The following is a 25,039-nucleotide window of genomic DNA, read 5'->3' as shown; positions in this document are numbered from 1 at the left end:
CTTTGGGTGCTTAGTTGGTGCTTTGGAAGTGGGAAAGGGGTCTTAGTGCACTTAGTTGGTTTTTTTGGAGGTGAGATGGGGGTACTCATGTCCAGGTCCTCCATAAAATAGACCATATATGTTCTAGGAGACAAGAGTTGGACTAATTCATAGATTCATGGGTTCAACATCAAAGTGTCTGATCAGCAAAGGAACAAAAGAGAAAGGAGGTATCTTTATACTTTGCTGCAATTCCTCAAATTTCTCACCAATACAAATTGGTTCTGCTTGTTTTGAGCAATGCTGTTTCCCATATCATTCATTCCTTTAATAAATGGAGAGCTACAGAGAAGGAATCTATAAAATATAAGGGAAAGGCTATAGTACTGAAACACATAGCAATCTCTTGACTTGGAAAGATCTGCATTTGAGTCTAACACTCTGTTTGGTGCAGTAATTTTAAAACATGCCTGGCAAGTGGCTGTCTAGTGGAAATAGAATAGAATAGAACAGAACAGGACAGAATTTTATTGGCCAAATGTGATTGGCCACACAAGGAATTTGTCTTGGTACATATGCTTTCAGTGTACATAAAAGATAAGTTCGTCAAGAATCATAAGGTGCAACACTTAATGATAGTCTGGGTACAAATAAGCTATTAAATCATATTAGGAACCAGTCAATATAAATTGTAAGCATACAAGCAAAAAGTTACAGTCATGGATCCAGAAAAGGAAGCCCACCCTTTTGGTAATTGGTTCCACTATTGTTCTGTCCTTATTCTTTGGATTCATTTGTAATTTACCTTCTTAAAATTTAAATTCATTTTTTTCATATCCTGCATTCTGTGCTGAGAGAGAACAGACCTTTATCTTCTTTTATGTGTTATCACCTCATTCTTTTCTTCTCAAGATTAACAACTACCTCACATTACAAAATTGGGTTTGTGATCCTTTAATAATTCTTGCTATCCTTTTCTGAAACTGTCCACTTTCTTAACAGGCCTCTTAAAATCTGGTGCTTAGAACAGTATTCAAGATGTAATCTGACCAAAGTGGAATAAAATAAAATTATAGTTTCTCATAATTTGAATTCTATACTACTGTTGATACAACCGAACATTTTTATTTGTCTTTATGGAAGCCATAACAAGTTGCAGTTTCATGTTTAGTTTGCATCCATTCAGAAATTCAGGCTATTTTCCAGAATTACACTATTATGTGTTCTCTCGGGCTCTCTGGTAGAATCCTCCCAAAAATTCACAGGTACAAATTTCAGACACACACACGTTTGAAAATTCAAAACAATGTTCTTTATAGTGAAAATTCACTTAAACTAAGCCCTCTTTTGGTATAGCAAAGAGCACTGGTCTCCAAACAAACTGGTAATTTGTACAAGTCCCTTATCAGTCCTGTTTAGCTTGCAGCTGTGAGGCAATTCAAAGTCCTTCTTTCACAAAGTGAAACACACTGTGCTCTGGTTTAGGTTCAAAGCAGGGAAAAATCAGCACCCAAAAAGTCAAAGTCAGTAAAGCAGTCATGAAACACAACAAACAATCAGATAATCCTCCACAATGGCCAAACCCACAGGCTGCTCTTTATAGCAGCCTCACTAATGACCACAGCCCCACCCAACCACAGGTGGCCTCATTTTCTTTGATAATAATCTCTCAGTTGTTGTTGCCTATGCATCGCTCTCCGCATGCATGTGGCTGTATCATTAACTCTTGTTCTGAATCCAAGGAGGAGCTAGATAATTGATCTCCTTCTGAGCTGTCTGCCACACTCTCCTCCTCCCTGTCACTCATGTTTTCTTGGTCAGAGGAGCCTTCATCATCAGATTCCACCGGGGGCAAAACAGACCTGCAGCATGTGGATGTCTCCCCCACATCCACAGTCCTTGGGGCAGGAGCTGGGCCAGAGCTAACCACAACAATTATGATATTTCAACTAACCTCCATCCTATTCCTTTGCATTTGATTTTGTTTTCTAGGTGAATAATGTTGCACTTGTTTCTGTTGAATTATTTCTGCTACTTTCGGTCCATTTCTCCAACTTGTGAAAATCGTTTATACTTTATTTCTATTTATTGGAATATTAGCTATCTCACTCGCTTTTATGAATTTTATGAATTTGATCAGCATTTACTCCACATTCTCATCCAAGTAATTAATAAAAATATTGAAAAGCTATGGGGTGAGATCAAAAAGCTTATGTCATGCTATAAGAGATGTTGCATCGGCCACAAACCAAAAAAAAAAAGATATGTGGATTGAACTTCCAAAATGAAGAATATCCCAAGTTCATGGTATGTAGTAATACAAATATTTAATGAAATATTTAAAAACCGGTGTAGTAGATATTCATGGATAAGCCAAGAATTTTGGGTCCCAAAATACACCTCCAAATTTGGCCTCAGGTTATCCACATATATTGTATTATTATTATATGCTAATCCTTGCTAAAGTACCACTATATATACCTGCACATAAGCCAAACAAAGTACCATAAAAAAAAACCCAAGCCATCTGTGGATAAAACAATTTGTAAAAATTTGAAATGAAATATATCCTAGAAAACATTTATTGATACGAAATATGAAAGAAAGTGAAGGCCTTTAGAATATATTGAAAAAAATATGAAAAATTCAGTTTATGGGCCATTTTTTCATATTTTGGTTAAAATTTTGAGGCTTGGTTCAATTGTGGATGGGTCTTTCCACAAGTATATAGATCTCATTTGTCTACAACTTTGTTGAAATATGAAGTTATATGCTTATTAGACTATACACCAAGCCACTCACAATTACAAGGGACAGAAAATTACTGTGCTTTTGCTTCTCAATCACATTTTCTTGTTTGACTTCAAGTCAGCACTAACTCCTAGCTACTGCCAGGACTAGAAACCTGCAGTTTTCCTTGCAAGGTTTTCAAAAGTAGTTTTCCCTTGTCTGTTTCCTAAAGCTAAGAGTGACTGGCCTAACATCATCCAGCTGGCTTCATGCCTAAAGTGGGACTAGAATTCCCAGTCTCCAGGTTTCTAGATTGATATCTTAACCTCTACATCAGACCGGCTTGCTCTCAGAATAGCATGAGTTATTTGATTTCTGCAACTGTTATAAACAGCTGATTGAAGATCTGGACTACTGTGCTTGCATGTTTTGGCTGGCTTTAAGAAAGGGAGATTGTCCTGGCTCTATGCCAATTTATCTGAAACCAGGTCAGTTTAGGGCTAGTCTATTTTATCATTGGTAAAAATTCATCTCACTTTTTTAAACTACTCTAGTCCTCAGAATTGCCAGGCCCCGCCTGGAATATTATGTAGACCAGTAATGGAAAACCTTTTTTTCCCATGGAGGCCAAAAGTGCATGCGTTTGGGCTATTACACATGCACGAGTGCCCACACTATAATTCAATGCCTTGGGACGGCAAAAAAAAAAGAGGCTTCCCCTACTGCCCCGAAGGCCCTCTGGAGGCTAGAAGGCCAGAAACAGACTCTTTCCCAACTTCTGGTAGGGCCAGTAGGCTCGTGTTTCACCCTCCCCAGACTCAAAAGGCTTCTCTAGAGCTGGGGGAGGGTAAAAACGCCCTCCCCATCCCCCTGGAGGCTCTCTAGAAGCCAAAAATGCCCTCCCAGGGCCCCTGTGCGAGCCAAAAATCAGCTGGCCGACACACACATGCACTTTGGATCTGAGTTAGGGCAACAGCTCACGTGCCAACAGATATGGCTCTGCGTGCCACCTGTGACACCTGTACCATAGGTTCGCCATCACTGATCTAGACTGTTATTTCCCCATTCTCCTTCATGCCAGACGCTAAAAATGAGTGAAGAAAAGAAAACACCTGTTTGCAAAAGGTAGCAACAAGCTGTTATTTTACCATTACAGCTTAGTATACATTTTATGCACAATAGGGTGATTGCTCACAAATGATAAAATAAATGAACATCGTATGCATTGGAAAAACAAGAAGAGCAGGCGGCTTCCTATTTTGTGAGGAGTATGATTTTTGCTTGTTTCTATTATACTTTAAAATTGGTGATGATTATACTGTATATGGGACAACTGATTGAATGCAATTTGTTGCACTCTCCTGTTGCTTTGCCTGAAGAAATATTAATTGGCTTAGTCTGTTTTCCGTATTCTCAGACTGGGAAACAAAAAAGATTTCAGGTTGGCCAACAGCTACTGGTGTGCAGGTGTAAAATCTGCTGATCCCATTGCCTATCCCTTGATGCTGCCAAAAGGAAATGAATTGCTTCATTCACTCAGCTTTGTTTCCTTCCTCTCTTGTCACCAACTGGAAGGAAAACACCAATCAATCCCTCTTAATAACCCTGATCAACAGAAAAAAAAACCATCAGCAAAAGTAATCTGTCTGTTTTATGGAGTTTGATGTGTAGATTTCAAAAATACGCTTAGTTTTGCTCTATCACATAAAGTGTCTGATATAGAAGGCATTTTTGTTATTACCTTATTTCTGATATGTAGATTACTTTTTTCTTAATGTCGCCAGTGTATTTCCTATACCTTATAATAATGATGCTGCTCCGTGGAAACTATATCTGCTACAGTAAAACTATATACATTTTTTGAAGTCAGAACAAAAAAATGATTCAGAAAAGTACAAGGTCAACTGTGATGATTACAATATATATGTATATTAGAGATTAGAACAGCCCCCACCCTCCTTGTCTTTCGCAAGTTACTCAAGACCCACCTATATTGCCAGGCATGGGGGAATTAAGACATCTCCCCCAGGCTTTCTTATATTTTATGTTTGGTATGTATGTGTTGTATGGTTTATAAATTGTTGTAGTTTTTTAATGTAATTTTATTATTAGATTTGTTCCATTGTTATACTGTTTTTATTGTTGTTGTGAGCCGCCCCGAGTCTTCAGAGAGGGGCGGCATAGAAATCTAATAAATTGAATTGAATTGAATTTTATAGATCTGTGTAATGGAGACTGTGGCTGGAGATGATGGAAGGCCAGTTTTGACAGGAGGGAAGTCTCCTGTCAAAATTCACTCCAGGTTTTGCTTACACACTCAGCAGCTGAGCTCCAGGCTCAATGAAGATGCTGATTACGGTTAGCTTCTTTCAAAGCTCCCAATCTCTAATTATACAGTCAGTCATCTGGAGCATTAATAGCTGGATAAAGAGTCTGCACCAGTGGCGGGTTGTTACTGGTTTGGATCGGTTTGTGTGAGCTGGTGGTGGAAATTTGGCCATGTTCACCAAACCAGTAGTGATGCGGAAACAGTTCCCTGTTTGCTGCTGCTTGAAAGCGGCTGGCAATGAACACTCTGCGCATGAACCCAGATGTAACATGACATGTGCACTTCCAAACTGGTAGGGAATGTAAGAGAAACCCACCCCTGCTCTGCACCTCCTTCTCTTGCCATCCGTCCCACTCTGCTAGCTGTTAAGTTAAGCTAATTTTAAGTGTAGATCAGGGGTCGGCTGCTAGCCGGAACGCTAAATTGGGCTTGCCGCTGTGGCTCGTGAGTGCTAGGGGAGCCAGCCTGATTTTGCTTCTGCAAATCAATGAACCGCAGGTGCGCCCATGTTTTGGCATAGGCAGAAGCAAAAAAAACCTCACCAAAACATGGGCACACCTGCGGATCCATGCGCGATTTTGCTACCTACACAGGTGCAGAAGCAAAATCGCGCTGGCCCCACTAGCACTCGCGAACTGTAGCGATGAGCCCAATTTAGTGTTCCAGCTAGCAGCCCACCCCTAGTATTGATTTAGTAAAAGGTAGATAACAGTACTATACAAGAAGGAGCACTGCTATGAAACTGGAGCCTCAAAAAATAGCTAAGGCTGCCTTACAGTTAGGAGTTAAGTGTGAAGTGAAGCAATATGAAAATATAGCCAAAAAGAGAATGGGGAAGAGTTGTTGGATAAGTTCATGTTACGTTTAATGCAAGTGGGGATTTTAACTAAGCAGCAATGATGGAAGATGCAGTTACTATGTATTTATTTGGGGATTTGTAGCCTCTTTAGGATGGATTTGTACCTAGTTGAAGTTCAAGTTGGAGATTCTTTCAAGAACCATGGCAAAAGGTATACAAAGGAAAAGGATCTCCTTGTGTTGAAATAAATCTTAGAATGCAAAGCTCTGAGAGATTCTAATTGTTTCCAATATAAGTTGCTAAAGGATAGGTTTTCCAGATATGAAATAATGAATGCTAGATCTACTGATCCTAGTCCATGGTTCAGCCATGTGGATCATTGCTAGGCAGTTAGTACCGGTAGCTCTTCAGCTACTAACATGTCAAATAATATCACAAGAACCATAATTTTAAATGTAAGAAATATTTCACATATTTAACAATAATTTAAAATAGCAAAAGGTTCCTTAGAGCAGCGTTTCCCAACCGGTGTGCCGCGGCACAGTAGTGTGCCGCGAGACATGGCCAGGTGTGCCGCGAGAAGCTCCAGCTGGGCGGGGCGCTGCCGGTGCCCCTGCCTGAGTGTCGTCCTGTGGATGGTCTTGGGCTTCACAGTCGCTTCCTAGTTCCCTCTCCTCCCACCGCCTGTGTCTCCTGCCGTCGCCTCCCACCAAGCCGTCGCCCGTTGCCGTGGGTTCCTCGAGTGGGAGCTGCCGCTTCCCTCCGTCCAGCTCAGCCACGCTGCCGTAGAAAGCACAGAGGTTATTGCCACCGCTTCTGCCTCCACTCAGGGAGCCACCGTGGTCACCGCGCCTTTTCCTCTCGCTCAGCTCAACCACGATGGCTCCCTGAGTGGAGGCAGAGGCGGCGGCAATAACCTCTTGGCGGAGGGGAAGCGCTGACGGGCTCTCCTCCTTCCCCACCCCCGCGCTTCTCTCCAGCCCTGGCTTTTGCTTCGCCCCATGATTTCCCCGCAATTTCATCCAGGCCACCTCTTGCCTCCTTTTGAACTGCGGGGAAATCTGCGGGCGAAGCAAAAGCCAGGGCGGGAGAGAAGCGCGGGGGTGGGGAAGGAGGAGAGCCCATCAGCACTTCCCCTCCGCCAAGCTGCCTGCTTGTCCTCGCGCCTCGTTGCTACCTCCTGCCTTTTTCCAGGGGCCTTTGGAAGGTACCCAGGGAAGGGGGGGATTGGGGGTGGCTGCAGCGGCTTCTCGTCCTCCTCATCGGGCTGCTAACGCCCGCCCGGCCCCTCTTGCATGCAGTCCCTTCACCGAGCACTTTTTTCTTCTCACAGCTGAGGCAGGATTTGGTATGTCGGGGGTGTGTGCGTGCGGGCTCCGCATCCCCCTGCCACCCGGAACATTTAAAATAAGAAAAACCTTCGCCGGCCTCCACAGAGAAGAAAGGAAGAGAGAGAAAGAGAGAGAGAGCAAGAGAGACATAGCAAGAGAGGCAGAGAGAGAGAGAGAGAGACAGAGAAAGAGAAAGAGAGAGAAAGAAAGAGAGCTAGCAAGAGAGAGAAAGAGAGACAGAAAGAGAAAGAGAGACAGAGAGAGAGAGAAAGAGATAGCAAGAGAGAGAGAAAGAGAGAAAAAGAGAGAGAATGAAAGAGAGATAGCAAGAGAGGCAGAGAGAGCAAGGGAGAGAGAAAGACATATAGGGAGGGAAGGAGGGAGAGAGAAAGAGAGCAAAAGAGAGAGGAAGAAAGAAAGAGGGATGGAGAAAGAGAAAGAAGGGAAGGAAGGAAGAGAGAGAAAGAGTGAGGGAGAAATAGAGCGAAATGGAGGAAGATTTTTTTTTGTCAAAACTTTTCTTTAGCCACCCCCCCCCCGTTCAGTGTTCCCCAGGATTTTGAAAATGTGAATAATGTGCCGCGGCTCAAAAAAGGTTGGGAAACACTGCCTTAGAGCATAGCTTGTAAGAGTTCAGCTATTTTTAAAATGTAATTTTGTGGGTCAGTGATGACATCTAGTGAAGTTCTGAGGTCTGTGGTTTCTGACTATTTTGGCTTAAGTAACTGGTAGTGACTGAGAACAAAGACAATAAAAGACAATAGAAAGGACAGAGTTTTAATGGTGGATGTAGCTTTCTGCTTAACTCAAGGATGGATGGACGGCATCTATCAAAGGTATTATGCAAAAGATAATATACAGTTGCTTTCTGCATTATGTTTCTCTCCCTCAGTATATGTTTCTCTCCCTCAGTATATGTTTCTCTCCCTCAATATATGTTTCTCTCCCTCAATATATGTTTCTCTCCCTCAGTATATGTTTCTCTCCCTCAACTCCCTCAGTATATGTTTCTCTCCCTCAGTATATGTTTCTCTCCCTCAATATATGTTTCTCTCCCTCAGTATATCTCTCCCTCAGTTGTTAAATTGGTTTATCCCTTTTTCCAGGTCAGATCACTGAGCCAAGGATCAGCTTTGAAACCTTGTAGGTACGAGAGTTAATGATGTGAAAGATCCAATCCCTCCCACTAATCATATCAGAATATCCACATATAGGACAATCAGAAGGGAGGGACCATTACTGAACAAACTTAGAGTAGCCAACAGAAGCTGTGCTGATCCCACTCTTTTAATTCACCCGGTTGTGCCATGTAATAATGCCTATGGTTTTAAAATACAGTAGACCCCCGCTCGTTGCGAGGGTTCCGTTCCAGGACCCCCCGCAACGAGCGGGTTTTCGCGAAGTAGCACTGCGGAAGTAAAAACACCATCTGCGCATGTGCAGATGGCGTTTTTACTCCCACAGCGCTAGCGAGGAGCCGAAGATTGGGGGCGGGGCGGCTGTTTGCCGCCAGCATGGAGGGCTTCCTAGCAGCCCCCCAAACCCGGGTTGGGGGTCCGGGGGGCGCTGGCTCTCGGCGCTTTCGAGCTGAGTCCGGGAGCGAATTCGCTTCCGGACTCAGCTCAAAACCGCCGATACCAAGCGGCAAGGAACGGCTTGTCTCGGCGCTTTCGAGCTGACCGGACTCAGCTCGAAAGCGCCGAGACAAGCCGTTCCTTGCCGCTTGCTATCGGCGCTTTTGAGCTGAGTCCGGAAGCGAATTCGCTTCCGGACTCAGCTCAAAACCGCCGATACCAAGCGGCAAGGAACGGCTTGTCTCGGCGCTTTCGAGCTGACCGGACTCAGCTCGAAAGCGCCGAGACAAGCCGTTCCTTGCCGCTTGCTATCGGCGCTTTTGAGCTGAGTCCGGAAGCGAATTCGCTTCCGGACTCAGCTCAAAACCGCCGATACCAAGCGGCAAGGAACGGCTTGTCTCGGCGCTTTCGAGCTGACCGGACTCAGCTCGAAAGCGCCGAGACAAGCCGTTCCTTGAGCTAAGAGCTAAGAGCCGTTCCTTGAGCTAGATAAGAGCTAAGAATCAAGTGAAGGCAACATCATAAAGGCGTGGAAGAAAAAAAGATGTCACCAGGAAATATTTGTGCCATGGTTAGATATAAGGGAGAAAAAGCCTCCCACACAACTGTTTTTAAATTCTTGTCTCTGGTCAAAATAAAGAGTTTGCCTTGCTAGTATGATTGCTTCTCCCTAAAGCACAATAAGACATTGCCCAATGAAAGTTGCTATAACTGTGTAAGTCCAGTGACAATTGGAGCTCAATGAGCTTTCCCAAACTGAAACAGCCCTTCACAATGGAGTACAAACCAATGCGGAACAGAATTCTTCAGCTGTCCAGCTTTTTTCTTTTCACCAATGAAGAAATCCAACATTTTCAGAGTGCAGGTTGCAAACCATTACAGTAGATTCAAAGTTTCCATTTTGAATTTCATTCTTCTGCTTGAATACTCTAACACAGTGTTTCCCAACCTTGGCAACTTGAAGATATCTGGACTTCAACTCCCAGAATTCCCCAGCCAGCATTTGCTGGCTCGGGAATTCTGGGAATTGAAGTCCAAATATCTTCAAGTTGCCAAGGTTGGGAAACACTGCTCTAACAGGCTGAAAGCTTGTGTATTGTTATGGGGACAGACAAGTCGAGTCTCAAGTTGTTTCCTTCTGACCTTGACCAATCTGGTCTGTGCATTCCCTTCAGCTTCTTTCCAGCGCATATTGTCAACTAAGGTGACTAAAGCAATATTTGTAGTATATTTGGATTAACTATATTTAATCAAGGTACACTGGTTCTCTTTTAATGTCTACTTGGTCAGCGAGAAAACATACAGTGAGAGTTATGACTGGTTCTCATACCGTGTTTCCCCGATAGTAAGACCCCCCCGATTGTAAGACATATGGGGGGTTTCAGGGGGGTCGGCTAATATTAGCCATACCCCGAAAGTAAGACATATGTCTTACTTTCGGGGAAACACGGTATTGCGGGGGGGGGAGCCCGATGACCCGCCGAGCAGGTGGGAGAGCTCGGCCGCAAGGCACAAAGGATTTCCCTCGAGAGAGAGAGAGAGTGGGGGATAGTCGTCGTCGGAGCGCTAAAGACCAGGGCAGAGAAAGCGCGAGCTGCATGCGGGAGAAGCGGAGGAGGAATCAGGCAAGCCGAATGGGAGCCTGTTCTGTGTGAGTCCGGTCCGGGTTTTGCTTACAGCCCCGGGCATTAGCAATAGCAGCGGCGGCAGGAGAGGCAGCCCTTTGCAATGTGGTCCGCCTGTCTCGGCACTTGCAGAGCGAGGATGTAGAGGTGGGTTTGCGGAGGAGTTGCTGGCGGGGAATGGAGCGAGGGAGGGCAGGGGAGGGATTCCCATTCGGCTTGCCTGATTCCTCCTCTGCTTCTCCCGCATGCAGCTCTCGCTTTCTCTGCCCTGGTCTTTAGCGCTCCGACGACAACTATCCCCCACTCTCTCTCTCTCTCTCTCAAAGAAAAGCCTTAATTTCGTAGCCATCGGCCTTCCGAGGCTGGAGTTCATCCTTTTGGGGGATTACGATCGCTTAATCCAAACCACCGCCACTATCCCCCCCCCCCACGCGATTCCTTGCACCTTCTTCCCAACGTTATATCTGCGGTTCAGCCTCCTTCCCCGTCGAGAGAATTCCGATAGCAATACTAAGTTCTTTCCCTTTAAACACAAGCATAAGCACGCGACCCAAAGTAGAGATGCAAAACTTTTTCCAATGTAAGACATACCCCGATAGTAAGACATAGGGGGGCTTTTGGGGGTAAAAAGAAAGTAAGACATGGTCTTACTATCGGGGAAACACGGTACTTATGGGTGCAGTGTCCCATGGCCACTTGATTGCCATTTGTGACCTTCTTTGTCAACTTTCTATAAACAAAGCCAATGGAGAAACTGGTAGGAGGTCACAAATGGTGACCACAAGATGTCCTTGCATAAAGAGCCACGGTGCTTCACCTATCAGCACTAAATGGGAGTGCTGGAATTTCCATTGCTGGTAAAGTCACATGACATTGCACTTTATAACTATGTCCCATAGTGATGAAAGTTCTATCTCCAATTATCACCATGAAATGAGCACTGCCTGTATTAATGTCTTCAATTTCCAAAACAATCCTAAGTGGCAAAATGCATATTGCAATGTAATAATAAATCATTTTCTTGAGACATATCTGGAAGTGTGAATTACCAGATTCTCAACCATATTATCATGAAATGGATTATTGTTGATTGGCCAATTACAGTAATCCCTCACTACTTCGCGGTTCATCTTTCGTGGATTCGTTATTTCACATGTTTTCAAAGGGGGCTTAGATCCATTAAATCCATTAAAAATTTTAAATCCATTAAAAATTCATAAAATTCTTCTACAGTACTACTGTACTCTATTAAAGAAACTGGCAGGGTATCACATGTAGTTCCAGCTGAGAAACATTATAAAATGACTGTTTAATGCAAAGCATGGGTTTTCAAAGTCCAAATACTCATTAAATACATTAAAAATATCTTTCCTCTACTTCACGGAAATTCGTTTTTCACGGGTGGTCTTGGAATGCATCCCCCACGAAAAACAAGGGATCACTGTATAATTAGAAAGTTCTTCTGACCCATGAAAGTATTGATTACTAGGGTAGCTCTCTGTTTTCCATACACCCTAACCCTTGAAACCAAAAAGAGGAAGAATCCATGCTGTTATTGGCAAAAATAATCAAAAGCCAATAATAGAAGCCAACTCTCTCCTTAGATAGAGATATTAATAACAGCCTTTTTGAGTGTATATGATTTGGATAATGTATGCTTAACTACTCCATGCATCCTGCTACTAAGAGCATGATTTTTGCTCTCCTTAGTTGTTGCTGAGCCCTGTAACTACATGCCACATCACCTCATCAGCAGCTGCCAGGTTCATGGAAGAATTAAGACCACCTGCTGATTTAATCCGTCCTGGATTTGCATCTATTTCTTTCTTCCCACTCCTGCCTCAATTATGCAGCCAAAGGTATTAAATAGGTGCCATCTTGTGTCTTGATGGTATTGAAATCACAGGCTTGTTAACAAGTGTTCCTGGCAGTTATTATCCAATGTGTGCTAAAGCCTGTTGTCAGCACCGCCAGCGTGTGATGAATTGCAATCGTATAAAATATGTTGCATGGGAAATGTGTTGGCAGGATAACAAAACTCAATTGGGTGCTAAATACATGGACCAGGATTGGTGAGCTTTTACCAGATTGGGATTTTCTTGGTTATGAGTTAGTTCTCCAGAAATGTCTGATGAAATTTCTTCTTCTCATTTGTTACAGGTGTGCATCTGTTCACTACACCGCGGACTTACCGGCCACAAGCATTATTATCACTTTTCACAACGAGGCTCGCTCCACATTGCTCCGCACAGTGAAAAGGTACCTCGTACTTTTAGGCTTAAGAGCCATGCACCTAATGCATGCAAGAATTAATTTCCACTGTGATTAGTGCAGTTTATTCTGGGTAAAAAGAGAACAATCCAATATTGAAATCCCAGGCGCAGAAGAAAGTCTTGTTGAACTCAGCATGATATATGTCTGACTAAGGTTGCCCTCATTTGACTGTTAAGCTCTGTTAATATTAAAAGAGCATCTGGATAGGCATTTGTTCGGAGCCATGGGCTATTTATCAAAAAATGCAGCGTTAGCCCAAATCGTCTGATCTGTATCTCACATCCTTTTGGATTTTCAGAGGCATTGCTTTTTCTGTAATCATAGCATTATTATCAGGATCATTTTAAAACAAGACAAAGACATTAATCCTACACTTGCATCTCACCTCTTTTCGAATTAGATGTTGCAAATCATGATAATCAGCAAATATTACTATTCCTAATAATAATAATATAACTTGGAACAGCTTACATCCTATGATTGATACCTTTAACTCCCTCAAACAACAGCATCTGTTTATCCCAGGTCTATGGGAAGGACTCAATAGGTTGAGAAAAATGCAAAACATCTTGGTTGATGACTGTGTGACCAATCATAATAATAATCCCCCCAGTGAGGCATTGCCTTAACATGGTTGTGGGGATTATGTGCTCTGAAGAAGATGAGAGCTATGGCAGTCTCATTGAAGGAAGAGAGTGTTTCTTTGATAAACAATATAATGAAATGTAATTTACAGAAAATTTACACATCAGTCATCATTTGGGTCATCAAGGACTGTGATTGATGTTAGAGTTCTTGGACATCTAATGATAGGTAGAGCTCTTACCTCAATCTAATCTTACGTAGCTTCTTCTCTGGTAACATTGAACTGTTAACTAGAGCTTAGAAAACATTTGTCAGACCAATTCTTGAATACAGCTCACCTGCATGGAACCCGCATTGCATATCAGACATTAATACAATTGAGAGTGTCCAGAAATATTTCACAAGAAGAGTCCTTCATTCCTCCTCCCGAAACAAAATATTTTACTCCACCAGACTTGAAATTCTGAAATTAGATTTATAACTATGTCGCCTCCAATTTATAACTATGTCGCCTCCCAACTGATCTAACCATAGTTCACAAAATCATATACCAAATTGTCCTTCCTGTTAATGACTACTTCGGAGTCTACAGAGAGGGGCGACATACAAATCCAATAAATTATTATTAGTAGTAGTATTAGTATTAGTATTATTATTACTTCACCTTCAACCGCATGTAACAGATTCAAACTAAATTTAAACCGCTCAAAACTAGACTGCAGAAAGTATGACTTCAGCAATAGAATGATCAATGCCTGGAATTCACTACTTGACCCTGTTGTTTCTTCCCCCAACCCCAAAATCTCCAACCTCTAGTTGACCTCTCCCCTTTTCTAAGAGGTCTGTAAGGGGCGTGCATAAGTGCATCACTGTGCCTACCGTCCCTGTCCTATTGTCCTGTTGTCTTTTTTATCATTACTTTCTATGTTATGTTTATATAAACCACTATCCTATACTTGATTGACAAATAAAACAAACAAACAATCAATCAGGAGGTTGTGAATTTGATCCTAGGTAGAGGCAGATGTAAGGGTATCCTGCTTGGGCAGTGGGTTGGACTAAAGTAGGGCTCCTTCCAACTTTGTTAAGCTGATTCTCACCAAATTGGCTATAGGACCCATAACAGTTGGCTGAACAACCAGGCCAGCAGCTGCAGGCCTACTGGAAGAAAAGCTGTTTACTGTTTGCAGATATACAAAAATGGAAAACAAAGAAACGATGTGTTATTACAAATCAAGTCCAAGAAGAAGGAAATAACTGAAAAGATTGCACCAGCTCTATAAAGAACAACATCCAGAATCATAAATAATAGAATACAAGCTAGTACACCAGTGTCATTCTTTAATATAAAATAAAGTACTCACAAATCAGAATAGAAAAACTGCAAAGGTCTATCCAGGGCAAATAAACTGCAGCCTTGCCAGAAGCAACTCAGACTGTAAGCTAAAGAGTTTGCAATAGAAAACAACAATAGTACACCTATTGAATCATTTTTATTCCCAAACATAGTACCTTCTCCTCTGCCTTCTCCTCAGAAAGAACAAAGCCCTCTGACTAAACACTGAGCATCTAGAACAGCACAAAAGCAAGAGAAAAAGATTGCTTGCATTGAAACTTGTTCCAAAGAAACAAGTAGCACAAGTATTAAAACCGCAATATCAAATATAAGCAGGAAACAAACTCACTGATCTGCAGCACAGCTATAGCTATAACCGAATATCTTGGATGCAAAATCAATAAAGAAGAAAGCCAAGCAGTCACCACGAAAATGGAATCTCAGGTTAGAAATAAAATCAGGGTTCTTGCCCTAGCTTCTGCCTACCTAGTAGGTCGAAAGCATGCGAATGCAAGTAGATAGATAGGTACCACTTTGCAACAGCGTTCTGTGCACCTCGCTGTACAGTCTTGCTGGCCACATGATCAGGAAATGTCTTCAAACAAATCTGACTCTCTTGGCTAAGAAAGGGAGATAAGCAATGCCCCTTAGACTGGATAGGAGAAAACTTTACCTTTACCTTTGCTAAAATCAGATGCAAAAAATCTAGAACAGATGGAAACCCTCATTACACACTAAACACTAAAACCCTCATTGTGTATTGGACAAAATAGATAGATAGATAGATAGATAGATAGATAGATAGATAGATAGATAGATAGATAAACAGTTGAAGGAAAGGATCACATAAATATCTGTTCCAGATACTTGGGCATCTTTCAAGCTGGAATCAAGAAGTTGGTTAGAAATGAATACATCATGAGAGTGAAGAAGAACTTAAAAGTCCAACTCGGTGGAGGAAATGCCATCAAGGCAATTAACACTTGGGAAATATCAGTCATTAAGACACACAGTTGGAATAATGGACTGGATTCAAGCAGAACTAAGCTGTATAAAAAGACTGGAAAAATAATAACATCCACACAGTGATGTTGACAGACTCTACTTATCAAAGAAAATATATTAATGTGAAATGTTGCAAGTACTCCAGGCAACTGAAGAAGGAAAACATGGCATATGAAGATTGGTACATTATGAAAATTTACTGAGTACTTGAGAGACCAAATTGGCCTATAAAAAAAGCAAATGAAGAACAGAGAGAGACAAGGCAAGGCTAAATATTTCATGACCAATACATTAAAAATCGAGCAGGCAAAGCAGATAACAAGACCTGGGAATGGAGAAGAGCAAGAAAGTTGAAGAAAGAGACAGAATGGAGGAGATAGCAACAGATAACTAATGCCATTTAGAAACAACTGATACCTGCTACATGTGGGGTGGGTTCAGATGCAGAAAGATTTTAAATTAAAACAGCTCTATTTTAATAAAAAATGCTTATGCAGTGAAGGGCTGCAAAAATTTTACTACCACGCTGTGGGAATGGCTTATTTTGTGGGTGTGGCTTGCTGGCATGTGAGCAGGTAGGCTTGATTATCATGCGATCAGGGTAGCTTAAAGGTCATGTGACTGGCTTAAAGGTGGTCAATTTGACATCACTTACATCAAGGGTTTGGGTTAGGGTTACGGTGCCTGGCTCTCCTTGCCTCAAAGAGATACAATTCCCCTATTTACTATTACTGAACATTCAAAATATGCTGTTTAATTCTATGTATATATGCCATATGTGTACATACATATTATATACAGGCACACAAAAAATTCATTATCTACTATATAAACTGTATGTGTATGCACACACAGAGTTCTTTTAAAATTATACACATTCAACCTCATTTACTGCGCTAGGAAAAGCATATACAGAGCCGAGAAGGAAAAAAACAAAACAAAACAAAAATCAAAATTTTTCTACCGGTTCTGCGTACCTGACCGTACCCATAGGAGCCCATCACTGTAATTATGGAAACTGTATTTATACTGTATACAGAGAGAATTCCTAAGAGTCCATTTCTCAGTGTAAACATTTGCACCCTATATGGCTGAACATCTTGAATAATATATTATGCAGATTCCAGAGCAAAGAGTTGAAAACAAAGAATAACAAATAACCATCTCTTCGCCTATGTTTTTCTTTGAATCTGTATCTAGACTTTGCTGAAATCCTATCACTTAATGCAGCAAGACCCTGTCTGATTATCACCTACTTGGCTAAATACATCTTGTTTTGGTAAAATAAGCCAGAAAAAGGTTCTGAGCCCAAGCACTTTCTCTCTACATTCTCAGTTGCTGCCTTCTTTTAATTTGGTTTTAGCTCTTTGATCCTGATAAGTTCCCTGTAATGTTGAAAATGCCAGTTTAATGACATATTTGCTGGAAGCGCAGATGGAAATAGAATTTTTGATGACAAGCCAGGATATAAATTTAATAGGTAAAGATTGCTAAATGTTGGAGAGATAGAGAATTAATTGGTCATGTGACAGTAACTATCATGCCCAGATAGAAATGATACCTGCTACATGATAGCCAATTTATTCTCCTCCTATCCTTTGGCCTTGGGTAAGAGCCAACTATGCCAGTGCTTGGCACAAATTTTATTATTTTTACTCAGCAGTTGTGGCTTTCTTTTTGGGTTAAGCTGACCACTTTTCCAATTTATTTCCGAGCAAGATTATTTACTCTTTGATTTTTTTTTCTGGGAAAAAGAAATGCTTTGCTCTTTGATATGTTTAAAATTCATTCAAAACATCCCTTTATCAATCTACCAAGTCAGCCACAGGGAATTCTTTCCCCCGTGGACATAAAGATAGTGGGAAAGGGGGCGGGGTGGGGTGGACAGAGAGCCAACGAGAATGGATCTCAGCTGGAAGGCCACAGGGAACTCTGACATTAATCCATTATTCATTAGAATTCCTTCCCCTTGCTTTGGGTCTTGGGATCTGGCACAAAGCTGCTTTGTGAATAATAACAGGCATTTTATCTCAGGGCTGCAAACAGAGGGATGGCATTGCATGCCAGTGAGAATAAATGTCTTGCAAATATCCTGCTATTCCACCTGGGGCATTTGCTTGCAGGGAGCTGTAGGCAGGCAGGGTAGGCTCAAAATAGCTTTGTGTTCCTCAGTGCTAAAAACCAGTGAACCAAATAAGGTGACCATTTGCTTTTTGCATATCCAGAATTCCTGCTTGAAACAGTTGCTTTACAGGTAGTCCTTGGTAAACAATAAAAGACTAAAGAATGATGTCATGTGATGATGGCAGTCCCAGCTGTTGTTGGTAAGCAAGGACTATGTGAGTCATTAAGTGAAGGCTTCAAATGAATGTAACTTTATTTTATTTTATTTATTTATTTTATTTATTGGATTTGTATGCCGCCCCTCTCCGTAGACTCGGGGTGGCTAACAACAGTAATAAAAACAGCATATAACAATCCAATATTAAAACAGTTAAAAACTCTTATTATAAAACTAAACATACATACAGACATACCATGCATAAAATTGTAAAGGCCTAGGGGGAAAGAGTATCTCAGTTCCCCCATGTCTGGTGGCAGAGGTGGGTTTTAAGAAGCTTACGAAAGGCAAGGAGGATGGGGGCAAGTCTAATCTCTGGGGGGAGTTGGTTCCAGAGGGCCGGGGCCGCCACAGAGAAGGCTCTTCCCCTGGGTCCCGCCAAGTGACATTGTTTAGTTGACAGGACCCGGAGAAGATCCACTCTGTGGGACCTAACTGGTTGCTGGGATTCATGCAGCAGAAGGCGGTCCCTGAGATAATCTGGTCCGGTGCCATGAAGAGCTTTATAGGTCATAACCAACACTTTGAATTTTGACCGGAAACTGATCGGCAACCGATGCAGACTGCGGAGTGTTGGTGTAACATGGGCTTATTTGGAAAAGCCCATGATTGCTCTCGCAGCTACATTCTGCACGACCTGGAGTTTCCGAACACTTTTCAAAGGTAGCCCCATGTAGAGAGCATTACAATAGTCAAGCCTCGAGGTGATGGCTCAAGGCTTTCCACTGGCTTCCCCATTGACTTTACTTGTAGGAAGCCAGAAGGGAATGGTAGAAGCTGCAAACATAACTGTGGCTTGCTGTTGCTTGTTATAATTGAGACCTGGATGGCTGAGCACCTAGATCACAATTGTGACTGTGGGGATGCTAAGACAACTGGAACTCTGAAGACCTGTTAGAAGAAAAGAATAGAGGAATAGAATAACAGAGTTGGAAGAGACCTTGGGGGTCTTCTAGTCCAACACCCTGCTCTCTCAGGAAACCCTATACCATTTCAGTCAAATGATTATCCAATCTCTTCTTTAAAACTTTCAGGTTTGGAGAATTCAGAAGTAGGTCCCCTCATTCAACACCATTGCAAAGTCGCTGAATAAGTGATCATAATGTGAAGACTAGATGTACCATTCAAAGGCAGCCAGTCTCTGAGACAGCATGTACAAGTCAAATTTAAAGTAAAAGTGGACTTAAATATCAAATAACTAATTCCAAGTATTAGCTAAAATCATGCCCTTCATGGCATCGGACCAGAATATCTCCAGGACCGTCTTCTGCCGCACGAATCCCAGCAACCAGTTAGGTCCCACAGAGTTGGCCTTCTCTGGGTCCCGTCGACTAAACAATGTCATTTGGCAGGACCCAGGGGAAGAGCCTTCTCTGTGGTGGCCCCGACCCTCTGGAACCAACTCCCCCCAGATATCAGAGTTGCCCCCACCCTCCTTGCCTTTCGTAAGCTCCCACCTCTGTCGTCAGGCATGGGGGAATTGATATATTCCCTTCCCCCTAGGCTTATAAAATTTATGCATGGTATGTCTGTATGTATGATTGGTTTCTTAAATTGGGTTTTTTTACATTACTTTTAATATTAGATTTGTTCATATTGTCTTTTTACTGTTGTTAGCCGCCCCGGGTCTACGGAGAGGGGTGGCATACAAATCTAATTAATAAATAATAAATAAAATCAGTTCCTTCCCATTCTTTCCCATATTCTCTGCCTTTAACAGAGAAGAGTTGCTGGTCAGAGTTGACAAAAAGGCATTCAGCTTAGGCTTCATGGAATCTATCATGTTCCCTTGTCCGGAGCTGAACTATAAGACTAAGGCCAATGCGCCACTGAATCTTGATTCCTATAAACCCTGATTATTGTCAGGGGCTTGGGGGGACTCTTTATACATGCAACTTTTTCCTCCTGATGATAGAATCTAATTTGTGTCTCTCCAAAGGTTTATAAAGAGAAGCAAGGGTAAAGAGATGAGCAGACGTTCATTAATGACATTCTATATCCGCAGTCAGAATCAGAAGATTGATTGACCTTGACCTTATTCATAATGAGGTGGTCCAACCAGAGACGATTGGGGAGTGGCGAGATGCAGTTTCAGTTAAAAAGCAAGGTTGGATCAGTTTACATTATGATTGGAATCAATGGCAAATACCCCATTCATGCAGTGAGAAATAAAATCCTGGTGAGAAGGTACTGCTAAGTCCCAATGAAAAACCTTGACTTTGATTTCCATTTTCCCCCAGCATGTTATGATTTTTTTTCTCAGTCCCATAGACCTCCCACTGTGTTTCTTTCTATGTATGTAGTTCTTCAGGCAGTGAGTTAGTGTACAAGCAGAGTAATCCTTGTTTAACAAAGTTGTGCACACACAGAAACGTTTAGATTGAGATTAGTTGTGAATAATTATTTAGCCACACACAGATATACTAACTTGAATTAAAGTTTACTTTGATAAATAACATATTTAGATAAACGTTCTAAAGTCATACACATAATAAGTCAGAATAACAGAATAACAATCCAAATATTACCAAGTACATAGTCTTGCTTACCAATTATCTTTATCATAATCAGTAAACAAAGATATGAAGACTAAACACGTTTTAGCAATAAGACATAACTAAATACAGAGAGATTGCAGAGCTAACCTAACAGTGAGTAGCCATAACATTGAGTAGCCAGACAAAGAGAAACAGAGAGGGTGACTTAGAGAAATAAGTTATGAACATTAGCTCCCTCTTGTGGCAGTCTGCAACACCTGCAAGTCAATATATTGCCAACCCAACAGTTATGGACAGAGTCCTAACACATTGTACAAATCAAGTACAAAAAGCCAACTTACAACAGACAACTGGGGAAAATTGGCAGAAGTAGTAATATGGGTAATAAATACAGCACACAATCACAGGCATTAGCAGCAATAAAAGACTGAATTTCTAAAACCATTCAGGAATTTCTTATAATGGTTGGCAAAAGAAACCTCAGAAGAGCACCAAAAAGGGCCTGGATATTACCCAAACTGGAGGCAAGGTAAAGTTATTTAGATATAATATAATGAAACAAACAAATTTTATATTTGAGGGAAAGCCATAAGGAAAAGTTGCATCTAGGAAATACAGGTGAAACTCGAAAAATTAGAATACTGTGCAGTAACACAACTTAAAAGGTGAAAAGTAATATATGAGTGAGACTCATAACATGCAAAGCAAGCCGCGATTTGTCATAATTGTGATGATTATGGGGTACAGCTCATTAAAACCCCAAATACACCATCAATTAGAATATTACATGTGATCAATAAAACAAGGATTGTACATACCGGTAGAACAATATCGGACCTCTGGAAAGTATAAGCAAGCATATGTACTCAGTACTTAGTTTGGGCCTCTTTTGCAACAATTACTGCCTCAATGCGGCATGGCAGGGACGCTATCAGCCTGTGGCACTGCTGAGGTTATATTTATTATTTATTTATTAATTGGATTTGTAGGCTGCTCCTCTGCAAGGACTCGGGGCGGCTCACAATATATCAAAAGAACATAGCAAATAATCTAAAAATCCAATTAATATGACTAAAAAGTCTGGAAGAGTAGGATGCTTCAATAGCGGTCTTCAGCTATTCTGTATTATTCAGTTTCATGTGTCTCATCTTTCTCTTAGCAATGCCCCATAGATTCCCTATGGGGTTCAGGTCAGGCGAGTTTGCTGGCCCATTAAGTACAGTAACCCCACAATCACAGTAACCCTTGAAAACGTCCAAAGATATTTCACCAGAAGAGCCCTTCACTCCTCCACTCGAAACAGAATATCCTACAAAAATAGACTAACAATCCTGGGTCTAGAAAGCTTAGAACTACGGCGCCTAAAACACGATTTAAGTATTGCCCACAAGATCATACGCTGCAACGTCCTACCAGTCAACGACTACTTCAGCTTCAACCGCAACAACACAAGAGCACGCAACAGATTCAAACTTAATATTAACCGCTGCAAACTTGACTGTAAAAAATATGACTTTAACAATTAAGTTGTCGAAGCGTGGAACTCATTACCGGACTCAATAGTGTCAACCCCTAACCCCCAACATTTCTCCCTTAGACTCTCCACGATCGACCTCTTCAGGTTCCTAAGAGGTCAGTAAGGGGCATACATAAGTGCACTAGTGTGCCTTACGTCCCCTGTCCAATTGTTTTTCCTTTATCTCATATATCATATATCATATCTCCCCCTGGGCATGTTTAATTTATATATGGTATGCTTGTGTGTATGTCTGTTAGTATATGGGGTCTTTCTTAAATCTTTAAATATTTTAAATTGTCAGATTATTTATGATTTGTTTCCATGTGTTGTGAGCCGCCCCGAGTCTTCGGAGAGGGGCGGCATACAAATCTAAGTAATAAATAATAAAATAAATAAATAAATACATTTTCTTCCTTTCATATATCTTCTCCTCTATTTTTACATATTATCTTTATATATATTACTTCATGTCTATTCTCTTCCATATGTATTGTGTATTGGACAAATGAATGAATGAATGAATGAATGAATGAATGAATGAATGAATGAATGAATGAATAAATAAATAAATAAATAAATAAATAATTGAAGTAGGTTTTGGTGCTTTTGGCAGTGTGGGCAGGTGCCAGGTCCTGCTGGAAAATTTAAGTCACCATCCCCATAAAGCTCATATGCGGATGGAAGCCTGGAGTGCTTCAAAATCTCCTGGTAGACGGCTGCGTTGACCTTGGACTTAATGAAGTACAGTCAGTGAAGGGCTACCAAATTTTCTCCTACCACACTGTGGGCATGGCTTTTGCAGGACACCCTGCATTTCCTTTCAACATCTTTCAGTGCAAATTGGGTGCTCTGGGGTGGAGCTCCATTTTTACTACCCCACTGTGTTCCTCCCTGTCCGGGCAGCAGCCCACCCCTGAGTACAGTGGACCAACACCAGCAGATGACATGGCTCCCCAAATCAATACAGACTGGAAACTTTTGAATCTTATTTGGAAACCAAGGATCCAGAGTATGGAGGAAGAATGGAGGCACACACAGCCAGATGCCTGAAGTGCAGTCTAAAGTTTCCACAGCCTGTGTTGATTTGGGGAGCCGTGTCATCAGATGCCATAAAAATTAATTACAAAATGCATCTTTTGTTTTGTTTCTTTTGCCATTGGTTTTCTGCTCAATTTTTTTAAAAAAAGAAGGATCAAAACTCTTACCAAGGTTTCCAAGGTGCTCGAGGTAAGCCATGTATCTGAATGCACTCAGCTGGGCATGAATTATTACTGTGAGTATAATTGCTATACTTTACTCAACCAGCGTCCCTTCCTCTAAGTAATTACTCTAAAGTGCCGTGGGGTATGTGAAGTATGAAAAGTTTGTTCTGCTCCAAATATTGTCTTCTTGCAAGCCTTCACGGGACTGCAGCAAAATCTGGCAAGCAGAAAATGACAGTGTAAAAAAAAAATTGCACTGTCTGCTTCTTTTATGACGTCTGGTCACACACTAATACATATCTGGGTTTTTTCTCCCCTCCTGAAAAGTGAAGCCAAGGGATTAAGTCTTCCATGACAATTAAGGGTTGATTTGATTAAATTAATTAGCTGTTCTGGTAGCACCTGTTGAAAATTACATGTAATTAAATTGTTAGCGATGATTACAGAGTTGTTTTTCTAAACAGAAGTTTAATGTCACTTTGGGAAATGGCAGTGATGAAGTCCGATTGATGAGAAATGTTAAAGCTCAAAATCTATAAAGTTAACTAATGAGTTTCTAGGTCTGACACGAATGGTCGGAAACCCCCCCGGGACTTCTCTTTCAAGAAGAGTGAGATTCAAAGAGTAAATTTGAAAACTTCAGCTAATGAACAGGTCTGAAAACAACCATTCAAGTAGCCCTTATGAATATAAACTAATGATTAAGTTTAAATAAGTGGACCAAGCTAAATTCAGCACTTAGCTGCATGCAGAAGCTTCGTAATCAATTGCTTTCAAATTACTTGTATGTTTATATGTTGAAAATCCTTTAAAAAGTCAAGCTATGCTCCAAAGAACTTGAGGGTAGAACAAGAAGCAGTGGGTGGAAACTAAACAAGGAGAGAAGCAACTTAGAACTAAAGAGAAATTTCTTGACAGTTAGAACAATTAATCAGTGAGACAGCTTGCCTTCAGAAGTTGTGAAACACTAGACGTTTTTAAGAAGATGTTGGACAATCATTTGTCTGAAGTAGATTAGGGTTTCCTGCCTAAGCAGGGGTTGAACTAGAAGATCTCCAAGGTCACTTCCAAATCTGTTGTTGTTGTTGTTGTTGTTGTTGTTGTTGTTGTTGTTAAGTCGAATATTGTACCTCAAACAAAATTCTAGTTATTTCAGATACTAAGATGATATCAGTTGTTTAAGGTTGTTCAGACCAAGGAAACCAAGACCGTGGGTACCAATACTATCTTTATTGTAAGGTTACAATATAGAATGTGGAAACGTTACATTGGACTTCAAGCATCTTGCAGTGTGTGCTTATCCATTCTTCCTCCATAATCTGGGTCCTTGGTTTCCAATTGAGATGCAAAGGTTTCCACAGGCTGTGTTGATTTGAGGAGCCATTTCATCTGCTGGTTTTGGTCCACTGTGTTTCATTAAGTCCAGGGTCAACACAGCTGTCTTCCAGGAGATTTTGGAGCACTTCATGCTTTCATCCGCATATGAGCTTTATGGGGATGGTGACTTAAATTTTCTAGCAGGACTTGGCACATACCCACACAGACAAAAGCACCAAAACCTGCTTCAATGACTGTGGAATTACTGTGCTTGATTAGTCAGCTTACTCGCCTGACCTGGGACATTGCCAAGAGAAAGATGAGAGACATCAGACCAAACAATGCAGAAGAGCTGAAGACCACTATTGAAGTATCCTGGTGTTCCCTAACATCTCAGCCACAGGCTGATAGTGTCCATGCCATGCTGCATCGAGGCAATAATTGTTTCAAAAGGGGCCCAAACTAAGTACTGAGTACATATGCATGCTCATACTTTTCAGAGGTCCGATATTGTTCTATGTACAATCCTTGTTTTATTGATCGCATGTAATATTCTAATTTTTTGAGATGAAGGATTTGGGGTTTTCATGAACTG

The 25,039-nt window shown here is 41.4% G+C and overlaps 1 protein-coding gene across 1 annotated transcript in view; it reads left to right on the top strand.

The window, feature by feature from the left end:
- GALNT16 (polypeptide N-acetylgalactosaminyltransferase 16) overlaps positions 1–25,039 on the top strand; it is a 269,869-nt gene that overhangs the window by 154,036 nt on the left and 90,794 nt on the right. The window contains exon 3 of the mRNA XM_070758742.1: positions 12,528–12,626. Coding sequence (XP_070614843.1) covers positions 12,528–12,626 — 99 coding nt within the window. The remainder of the gene's footprint in view (positions 1–12,527; positions 12,627–25,039) is intronic.

The sequence above is a fragment of the Erythrolamprus reginae genome, chromosome 1 (assembly GCF_031021105.1).
Source record: "Erythrolamprus reginae isolate rEryReg1 chromosome 1, rEryReg1.hap1, whole genome shotgun sequence".
In the NCBI taxonomy this organism is placed as follows: domain Eukaryota; kingdom Metazoa; phylum Chordata; class Lepidosauria; order Squamata; family Dipsadidae; genus Erythrolamprus; species Erythrolamprus reginae.
The sequence above is the reverse complement of the archived record's forward strand: the minus strand, read 5'-3'. Positions and strand labels throughout refer to the sequence as shown.